Source organism: Cajanus cajan, chromosome 3, assembly GCF_000230855.2.
Source record: "Cajanus cajan strain Asha chromosome 3, NIPB_CcT2T_4, whole genome shotgun sequence".
Taxonomy (NCBI): Eukaryota; Viridiplantae; Streptophyta; class Magnoliopsida; order Fabales; family Fabaceae; genus Cajanus; species Cajanus cajan.
In genome coordinates this window covers 61851599-61863212 of record NC_138519.1, presented here as the reverse complement: position 1 = coordinate 61863212, position 11614 = coordinate 61851599, and the positions used below count along the sequence as shown (strand labels likewise).

At 32.4% G+C, this 11614-nt stretch overlaps 1 protein-coding gene across 1 annotated transcript; it reads right to left on the bottom strand.

Moving 5' to 3' along the window:
• Positions 1-10274: 10274 nt before the first annotated feature.
• LOC109803243 (putative calcium-binding protein CML45) lies at positions 10275-11152 on the bottom strand. The gene has a single exon (XM_020364732.3). The coding sequence runs from the start codon at positions 11095-11097 to the stop codon at positions 10552-10554; it is 546 nt and encodes a 181-aa protein (XP_020220321.1). The 5' UTR covers positions 11098-11152; the 3' UTR covers positions 10275-10551.
• Between the last annotated feature and the right edge of the window lie 462 nt (positions 11153-11614).

Genomic DNA, 11614 nt, shown 5'->3' with positions numbered 1-11614 from the left:
TCCCCCCTGTCTCAACCCCTCTCTGGGCCCAGGGTCCAATGCAATATAGCCACGTCTGGCTTCTCAAGCACCACATGCAACTCATAAGTCTCATGCAACTCATGCATCCCACGTAACTCATAATTAATGCATCTCCATTATATAACATCATCACATGTCAATAACAATCCATGCAATATCATCCTCACATGCTAGGTACCTATCATTAAGTTATCAACATCATAGACCACAAATTTCACATAATTCTTCACACACATCACAATATCTATGACATTCAGTTAATAATTTAACCATAACTCGAGATATACATATCCTTTCTACGTGATCCCAACTCCATTAGAATCCTAACATCAATATCTACAACTTTCATGAAGAACACAAATCCTAATAAAGTCGTTTAGGTTACCATTCAGGGCTCACAAAAATTGATGTTGTGGTTCGCACACAGATTGGAAGGCTCAAATTGAAACTCACATAACTTGATCAAATATTAATATTTTTACACTATTCTTGTGTCTAAATGGTAGCCCCAGATGTCTAGTTTCTAACAAAACAAACGGCACTCGATTTGGATAACTACACAGAAAGATATCGCAAAATTACAAACGTATGTCGGGGTCCCGACGCCCGACGCCCAAAACTGGCGCTGAGCGCCCAAATCTCTGCCCAGACTCCCCTGTGAAATTAAACCTGCGTTTTACGAGTTTCAACAAGGTTTTTACTAATTTTCACTACTTCTACACCCCGTTGGTTCAGTTTAACTCCATTTATATTCTTCATACGTTCCAAATCAATCCATACACATCTCAAGCCTCAAAAATTGGTTTCCATTGGTTTTAAAAAAAAAAAATCTAAACTCTTTTTAACACATAAAATTCAAGTCATCAAATTTAAGGATAAAGAATTAACAAGAAAGCCCCAATGGAATTCAAAGACAATTCAAGAAATAAGTTCTTCCAAATGAATTAAGAATTTAGAACATCGATTGCACAGATAATCGTTCAGAATTTTAAATAGAGTTCCTAGAGGGACTTAGGGATTGCCCTCACTACCCGAACACCCCTATATTCACATATGAAGAAACCCATCTCCCCCGTACCTGGATGAGCAGAAGATGAATGGTCTTGGTGTGATCTAAGATCGTTCCTGAGTACTCTTCCTTAGAGCTCTTTGTTTCTCCTCTTTTTTTCCCTAACCCTTCAGAACGCAAATGAGGCAGATAGGGTTAACACCACCTGACTCCTTTCTTAAAATTAATCCATTGAACTGGGTCAACCCAACCCATTTTCCTTCTCTTCTAACCCACTTCTAATTTTCCTCAAAATAATTAAATAAAATAAATACATGTATATTATAAAATATTTTTTCTCTATAATAATAATATATTTCTGACCCTAAATATAATAATATAATTTCAATAACAAAATATCATATAAAATCAACCTTCTCTTAAAACATATAAATATTTATTTAAAAATGCTAATAAAAATACTTATTTAATACGTACAAAATAATTGTCCAAAATAATAATTATTTAAAACGTACAAAATAATATTCCTCTATAATTATTAAAATAATTATGACCAAATACCATCTAATAATAATAATAACCTTTTTGAAAATTGGGGTGTTACAAGTTTCCTTGTATTCTGTATTTTTTCTTTTCTTATCTTTCTCTCTTGTATTTAATATAAATACAAGTCAAATTGGTGAATGGGTGTGTGATTAACAAGTAAGGATGAAAGTTACAATGAGTGTTAGAACAGGGTGAATGTTCTTGTAAGACTTGTAACTTGTATTGCTTGAAAATCATAGTGAAATGGTGTTGCTTTTCTTGTGGATGCAGGCCTCATTGGCTGAACCACGTAAAACTTGGTGTTCTTATTTCCTTTTCTATCATCTTTAATTTCTACGTTCTATGAACATGATCAAATGTTATTAGTTCTTTAGTTTTCTTCTATCTGTCATTTTTTTTGTATTAGTTGTTCGTCTTGGTTTAAAATTCATCTTGTTAGGTGGATTAATTATGATTTGGACCAACAAGTGGTGCCGTCTGTGGGAACACAAAAATACCATCAAGAATGGGAAATACAAAGTATGACATAGAGAAGTTTTCTGGTGAGAATGATTTCGGGCTTTGGAGGATCAAGATGGAAGCAATCTTCATTCAACAAGGGTGTGTAGAAGCTATAAAAGGAGAAGAAAAAATGTCAAGTTCTCTAACGCAGAAGGAGGAAACAGACATGATTGAGAAGGCTAGGAGTGTTATAATTCTATGTCTAGTTTACAAGGCTCTTAGGGACGTTGCTAGAGAGAAAATTGCTACAACTATGTGGCTCGAGCTAGAGTATTTGTACATGCCAAAGTCATTAGCTCAGATTATGTGTGAAACAACCATTGTACTCATTCAAGATGACAAAAACAAAATCAGTTGTGGATCAATTAGCTGAGTTCAACAAGATGTTAGATGATTTGGAAAATATAGAAGTAAAGCTGGAAGATGAAGACAAGACTCTACTCCTTTTGAACTCACTGCCAAGGAACTTTGAACACTTCAAGGATGCCATTCTTTATGGAAAAGAGTAGGTCATTACTCTGGATGAAATGCAAACTTCAATTAGGACTAAAGAGTTGCAAAGACAACAAGATACCTATATAGATGATAATGGGGAGAATTTGAATGTGTCAAGAGGCAGAAGTGAGAAAAAGGGACAAGGTCAGAAATGAAAGAAAGCTAGATCAAATTCTAAGAATGGTGACAGGTTAAAATTCAAGTGCTTTCACTATTACAAGGCTGGTCATTTCAAGAAAAATTGTCCTGACAGGAATAGGGACCAAAAATCATCAACTAATTCTGTTGACATAGCTGCAATATCTGATGGCTATGAGAGTGCTAATGTTCTTGTAGTCACAACTTCACAGACACAAAAGGACTAGGTTATGGACTCAGGATGTTCTTATCACATGCATCCCAAGAAGGACTATTTTGAAACCTTGAAGCTTAAGGAAGAAGGGACAGTGTTGCTAGGAGATCATCATCCATGTCAGGTGCAAGGAATTGGCACAATCATACTAAACATGTTTGACAACAGAGAATACATCCTTAAGGATGTGAGTCATGTGCCTGATCTCAAGAGAAATCTTATATCTATAAGCATGTTTGGTAATCTAGGTTTTGCTACTAAGACTCAACATGTTGTGCTTAAAATTTTGAATGGATCTCTTGTAATTGCTAAAGGAAACAAAGATAAGAATAATGGCTTGTTTATCTTAGATGGATCTACGGTTATGGCTCATGCATCTACAACTAGAAATGACATTAATAAAACAAAACTATGGCATTAAGGCTAGGACATGTAAGTGAGAGAGGCCTAATTGAACTAGAAAAATAGAATCTGCTCAAGGGCGATAAGCTTGATAAGTTAGAATTTTGTGAACATTGTGTGTTAGGTAAGTCTCACAGGGTAAAGTTTGGAATTGGTATACATGTTTCTAATAGGCCTTTTGAGTATGTTCCTGTTGATTTATGGGGACCTTCTAGAGTTAAAACTCTAGGTGAAGGTTTTTATTTTCTCATTATTATTGATGACTTTACTAGAAGAGTGTGGTTGTATGTACTAAAAGATAAAATTGAAACATAAAAAAGATTTAAGGATTGGTATACTCTAACCCAAAACCAACTTAAAACCAAGTTAAAAATATTAAGGACTGACAATGGCCTGGAGTTTCTTTTAGAGCAGTTTGCTGAGTTTTGTAGGAACAAGGGGATTAAAAGACATAAAACAATCCCTCATATACCTCAACAAAACAGGCTTGCTGAGAGGATGAACTGAACTATCTTGGAAAAGGTCAGATGCATGCTTCTTGGTTTAGGATTGTCAAAGAAATTTGGGGTGAAGCTGCCACCACTGTTGCACGTCTCATAAATAGGTGTCCTTCTTTTGAGTTGAACTATAAAACTCCTATGGAAGCTTGGCATGGAAAAATTATAGATTACTCCAATCTGAGAGTCTTTATATCTATAGCTTATGCTTATGTGAAAGAGGGTAAGTTAGAACCAAGAGCTGTGAAATGTGTTTTCATAGGATATCTAGATGGAGTGAAAGGCTACAAGCTATGGAAGATGGAAAAAGGTAGAGGAAAATGCATAATTAGTAGGGATGTTATCTTTCATGAAACCAAATTGGGAATGCTTGAAGAACAACAAATGGAAGAAAGTTCTAGCAAGGATCATGTTCAGTTTGAGGTGGAGTCTTCTGCACACTCTTCAAAAATAGATCAAACTAAAAATTCTGAAGAAACCATTGATGGAGCTTTAAGTTCAGTTGGAGTTATTGGAAATTAGGATATATCAACCTATCAATTTGTTAGAGATAGAGCAAGAAAAGTTCCTAAACCTTCTAGCAAATATGGTTATGCTGACCTTATTTGCTATGCTCTTAATGTTGCAAATGAAGCGCAAGGATTTGAATCAAAGACTTATAAGGAGGCTATGGAAAGTAGTGAAGTATAAGATTGGATGAAGGCTGTACATGAAGAAATGGAGTCTTTACAAAAGAATTTGACTTGGAAGCTTGTTAGTTTGCCAACAAGGAAAAGGGTCATAAGTTGCAAATGGATCTTCAAGAGGAAAGATGGCATTCTAGGAGTTGAAGCACCAGGGTTCAAGGTAAGACTTGTTGCTTGGGGATTTACTTAGGTTGAAGGTGTAGACTACAATGAGATTTTCTCACTTGTAGTGAAGCATTGTTCTATAAGGATTATGCTTAGCTTTGTAAACCAGTTTGACTTGGAGTTGGATCAAATGGATGTCAAAACTACTTTTCTGCATGGAGACCTTGAAGAAACCATTTATATGAAACAACTAGAAGTTTCTTTGAAGGAAAGATCAAAGTCTGCTAACTAAAAAAATCCTTATATTTGAAGCAAAGTCTTAGGATGTGGTATAAGAGGTTTGATGATTTTTTTTATGAAATCGAGTTTCTATAGATGCAGGTATGATAGTTTTATATATGTTCTTAAAAGAAAGAAAGGATATCTGTTATATCTACCCCTATATGTAGATGATATTTTTCTTACAAGTCCTAGTAAGGAAGAGAAATTTTTTTTTCAAATCCAAGCTCAATTTTGAATTTGAAATTAAGGATCTTAGCCTTACCAAGAGGATTTTGGGAATGGACATCATTAGAAACAGAAATGAGGGAGAATTGTTCTTATCACAAGAAAATTATTTGAAGAAAGTGGTTGAGAGGTTTAGAATGCATCAATCTAAACCTGTCAACACACCTCTTGGATCCCTATCTAAGTTGTCTATTTTTCAGGTTCCTAAAATTGAGGAAGAAAGGATCAAGATGGAGTCTGTTCCATTTGCTAGTGGGGTTGGCAGCATCATGTATGGCATGGTGTGCAGTAGACAAGATTTGGCTTATGTAATCAGTTTGGTTAGCAGGTTTATGGCAAATCCTGGTCAACTTCATTGGAATGCATTGAAGTGGTTGTTTAGATATCTCAATGGTACTTTGGGATATGGTTTGAGATTTAAAATAAGTCATATAGAAAGAGATGTTGTGATTGGATATGTTGATGCTGATTTTGCAAGATGTCTTGATACAAGAAAGTCATTGATAGGTTATGTGTTCACTACGTTTGGCACTGCAGTAACTTGGAAAGCTAACCTGCAATCAGTGGTGTCTTTGTCAGAAAATGAAGCTGAGTATATTGCTCTTACTAAAGGAGCTAAGGAAGGTTCATGGTTAAAAGGATTGATTGGTGATCTAAGCATAAATCAACCTAGAGTTACCATAAACTGTGATAGCCACAGTGCTATTCACTCAGCCAATCACCATACTTATCATGAGAGGGCCAAACATATATATGTTAGATACCATTTCATTAGAGATATGGTTGAAACAAAAGGACTTGGTCAATTCCTAAGGCTAAGTTCAGGCATTGCTTGGACTTGGTCAATTTTTCAAGTTGATTGAAGAATGAATGTGAAAAGTAGCTATGGAGGTTTAAGGGTTCTTCTTCTGATTTTTTAAGAGTCAAGGTGGAGATTTGTTAATCTGTGTGACTCTCAAAATCAGTTTCTCAACTAACTTCTGTTTTCTATTAGTTGGTTCCTAAAACTGTTATGATTCTGTTTTCATCATGAGTTTCTTTGTATTATGTATTTTTTATTTTCTTATCTTTCTTTCTTGTATTTAATATAAATACAAGTTAGATTGGTTGGTGGGTGTGTGATTAACAAGTAAGGGTGAAAGTTATAAGGAGTGTTAGAACAGGATGAAGGTTCTTGTGAGACTTGTAACTTGTACTACTTGAAGATCATAGTGAAATGGTGCTGCTCTTCCCGTGGATGTAGGCCTCATTGGTTGAACCACACTACAAGAAAAATGATGAATTGCGATGAACAAATTGCGACGGTTATCCTGAAACCGTCGTTGTTTTGATATTGCGACCCTTCATACGACGGTTTCTCCCAACTGTCGCAAAATTTTTCAACATTGCGATGGTTTCTCCCAAAACCGTCGCAAAGTTTTCCAATATTGCGACGCTTTCTCCCAACCATCTCAAAATTTTTCAACATTGCGACAGTTTCTCTCAAAACCGTCGTAAAATTTTCAAACATTTTGACGATTTCTCCCAACCGTCGCAAAATTTTCCAACATTGCGATGGTTCCTCCCAACCGTCGCAATTTACAAGACAAAAATTGAAATAAAAATTCACACAAAGCCATGCACACTCTAAAATTATATAATTTTACTTTCAATAAAAAATAGAAAAATAAAATCATAATGACATGTAATTACATTTAGAAATGTTAAAAAGGAAAAAATACTTTAATATACTATATTAATTTTATTTCTCTATCTTTTAAATTATTTTAGAATAAAAAAGTTTTATGTTAATCCTAAGAAGCTAAAATTTAAAAAAAATATATATGTTACATTTTTTATGTGTTAGTGAAATTAATAATACATCTTAATTGTGGATTAAATCGAGAATATTGAATAAATAATAAATAATTTATGAAATTTATTATTTTAATGGTTAATTAAATATGAGATATTTGATAAATTAATTATCTTTTCACAAATAATAACTTAAAAATCACTTCTAGGTTTGAATATAATACACACACACATACATACATATATATATATACATATATATATATATATATATATATATATATATATATATATATATATATAACCCCTATTTAATTGAATTTAAAAGTTATTTTTAGTACAAACTAAGTATTATTTTGTTCAAAAATTACGATAAAATTTGATAAAGTTTAGGATTAAAAATACATTTAATAGTAGATTAGACCAAAAGTAATATTTTTCTTTTGGAAGTATTATATTATCTTAATAAACTTATGTTTTATTAACAATTTTATATATATTTTGTTTAATATGAGATACACAATTATCATAATATATATATATATATATATATATATATATATATATATATATATATATATATATATATATATAGAGAGAGAGAGAGAGAGAGAGGAGGAATCAAATGACTCACAAAATAACTCTTAATAAAGTTACTCCACTCAATAACTCATGGTATAAGTTAAATTTTATCGATCCAATTATTAAATTAAAAGTTATTAAATTTTACTAATAATTAATATAGAAAAAATTGATTAGAAAATAAAACAAGGATAAATACATTTTTTGAATTTTATATCTTAGATTTAAGATGACTAAATAAAATAAGTTAATTAATAATTTATTTAAAATGTTAAAATTTAATTTATAAAAATAATATTTTAAAAGATAAAGGTTATAATAACATCAGTGTAACTTTTACTAAGTATTACACCGCTCAATAACTTTATATTAAATGTGAATTTTATAATTTCAACCGTTAGATTGAAAGTTTTTTACTAAAATATATACACTTTGATTACCTTCAAGTTGTTCAATTTTAACAAAATTTGATATAAACATATAAAGTGATATGAACTTTCAATCTAACGGTTGGATTTACAAAATTCTGGTGTAATACTTAGTAAAAGTTACACCGGTGTTATTATAACCTTTCTCATTTTAAAATATATAAATTATTATTTAAACTTTTAAATTTATAATAAATAATTTAAATTATATCATAATATTAATTTTAAATAAAATAAGTAGATTGTTAATTATAAAAGTAAGTATATATATAAATAAATATTAATTAAATATAATATAATTATTATTAGTAATATAATTATTATATATTTATAACGGTTTGGACACACCGGAATGAGAGGGATCCAAAGATAGTATAAGTATGAGATTGTATAGTTGAGAATGACTTAAATGAATTAATTTGTACTACTTATACTGACAACATGTATTTGCTTTTCTGTAGCTTATCTCATCAGAACTCCATAGTTAAGTGTGTTTGACTTGGAGTAATACAGGGATGAGTGACCTTCTGGAAAGTTTCCTAGAAACTGTGTAAGTAAGGACAAAACATGCTAAAAAGTGAAGTATTGTGAAATAGAATCCTTGAGAAGAATAGCAACCAAATTTGAGACGTCTAAAAAATATAATAAAATAAAAAATAAATATTTAGCGACTGATTGAGAGGCAGTTAGTGCGACGGGTGCTGTAAGGGTCGCAATTCCAATTTTGCGGCGGTTTGTGCAACGGTTCCAGTAACTGTCGCAAAATTCACTCGTGACGGACATTTCTACGACGGTTGTGAACCGTCGCAATGGTGTCTTTGCGACAGTTCTAACCGTCACAATGTAGGCCACATAACTGTCGCAAAATCGTCATTTTCTTGTAGTGCACGTAAAACTTGGTGCTCTTCTTTCTTTTTCTCTCATCTTTAATTTCTGCATTCTATGAACATGATCAAATGTTATTAGTTTTTTAGTTTTCTTCTATCTGTCATTTCTATTTGTATTAGTTATTTTTCTTGGTTTAAAATTCATCTTGTTAGGTGGATTAATTCTTATTTGGACCAACATATGGGTTAAGTAAAGGCATACCAACTACAAGCAACCACTGTTGATCTATATGTGGGCAAGGTTAAGGCATACTTGTATAAAGCGACCAAATTAGAGTAAGACACAAGGTTGAGGGGTCAAAATCCCGAACTAAGTACTGGAAGAACGTAGCATTTGGAGGGTAGTTGACAAACTAATCTCATAGGTGACTTAGTTATGCTAGCTAATTTCGTGATAGGCTCACACTCTAGTTGTTTTACCCTGATAATAATACTAGACTTCCTAGTTTAAGTGGTGACATCCAAGAAACCATGTTGTTGTGTGGATTTTTACCAAAATTGGTTGTTGATCTAACTGAATTGAAAAAAGTTGTTTGTTAGTTTGGTAGGGTCAAGCTTCTTAGACTACTTACCTATGTTAGAGATCTCTATAGTTAAAATGCGTGACAACGCATATAGTTGATTTGTTATGCATATGCGATTGAATTGTTGAATTATGTGATGCATATGTCATGTTGTAGTGTGGCTCTAGTTGAATAATAAGTTTTGCATGCGACGTGTTGAAGTTCATGTTGTTCACATGCTATCTGAATGGTGTGCGTTGCATTCTTGTGTTACTATAGATGAGCATCATGTTGTATTGTGTTGACAAGTTGCACACTAATACATTGAAACAATATAAGTTGCTTACGTTGGTAGTGGAACTATTCTAATTCTTTGTGGATTCTTTTATATCTAACTTACCTTTGCATGATTATATGTAGTTAGAGTGCGATGATCATACCTGGTATGAGAGTAGAGTAGAAATAAGTTACTGATTGAGTTCATTTGGGGTCATGCTAGTGATGATAGTGTGGATCTTTTGAATTATTTTGATGTAACTAGATTTTAGTAGTATTGCTTGATCAACAACTATAATTTCTTTTCATACTTTAGTATAAAATTACTCTATGTATCTAGATATTATAAATATGTTAATCTTAGGTAATAGTAACTTTATTTTTTTTGGCAGCTATTAGTTGAGTCATTAAGTCTAATGATCTATAGGGTCATTATAAGACTCACTAGTAACACTTGAATAGAAAGATGAAACAAGTCATTTTCAAATTACATAGACTAAAAAATTTAATTTTAAATTTAAGGAAAAAAAACAAATTTATCTTATAGTTTAAAAAATTTAAAAAATACATTTAAACATTTCCTTATTTTTCTAAGTTTAATTTGTTGAATATTTTTGCTCTCGTTAACATTCCTTTCTCACAGTCACTACAAGGTCGAAGAAGAAAAATGAAATCCAAATAACTACACATAATAACGTTAATTTATTTTGTCATTTCTAATTTGTTTTTTTTAGCATTAACAAATGCCTTATGGTAAGGTAACTAACTGCATTATTAGATAAAAACATGAAATAAATTACAGAATTAACATAGCAAACTTAATACATGGAAAGGTTTTGAACATATTTTTTTTTTTATATACAACGATGACGTAAAACATTAAGCCTAAGAAAATGCTAATGACCCCACAGAGAAAAAAAAAAAAAAACCATCACCTGCAATGCAAGACTAACACACGATTCAACCAAAACTCTGTTCCATCAACATGAAAAACTCGTTGAGGTCAATTAGTTCATCTCCATTTTGATCAACCACATTAATCATTTTCTGACACTGCACAATGTCTTTCTCCGAACCCAAACAACACAACACCCTTCGCAACTCTTCAGCGTCTATGTACCCATCCTTGTTTTCATCGAACACGTTGAAAGCTTCCTCCAACTCTCCCACGCTAACAACCTCATTTTCAAACATGTCACTAATTTCTTGTTCACCAAAGTCCCCTATTCTACCACCTTCTACTTCAACACTTATTCCCAGTTTTTTCATAATCTCAACCACTTCTTCTTTGTACACTCTTGCACCACTCGCTGGTTCACCATTTGAGTAGCTTCTGGGCTTGGGCCATTCACGTTTCCAAATTTGGAAGGCCCAATTCCACAGAGACCGGGAACAAAAAAATAAAATTGAGAAGAAACCATTAAATGCAACATCACTGAGGATAATTCTAAGACAGAAAGATAATCCAGATATATTTATGTTGCTACGTGTTTGCTCCATTGTCATATCACAAGAGAGAATTGACACTGAGTCCTCAACTTATTGTGGAGATTGAGTTCTTGGTCTCATGTATATATAACGAATAAAAGAGAACCTTCATGAGAGTTTCACTATAAAGAGAAGCGTCAAAACGTTATGTATAATACGTGGGGGTAGTCATGCCGATCTAACCCGTCCTTGTGGATATCCGCCCGAACTCGTCCCGATTTAGACGGGAAAAACCCGTGTTTATCAGGTTCGGGTTCGGGTTCGGGTTTTTCCCGATTGATAAAATTGGGGGCGAGAACAGGGATGGGGATGTTAATACCCACCCCGCCCCCGCTCCTGCTCCCATACTCACCCTCGTCCCCGCCTCGCTTAATAATATAATTAAAAAATTATTTATATATATATAAACTAAAATTAAAAATATTTATATATAAAAATTTATTTTATTTTATTTCTTTTATTTTTTATAAATTGTTCATATTTATTTAAAAGAAAAAAAGAAAAAAAAAGAAGAAAAAAAATAGGAATGGGACGG

Excerpts from the sequence above, each read along its gene's own strand:
- LOC109803243 (XM_020364732.3), bottom strand. The coding sequence starts at position 11,097 with ATGACAATGGAGCAAACACGTAGCAACATAAATATATCTGGATTATCT.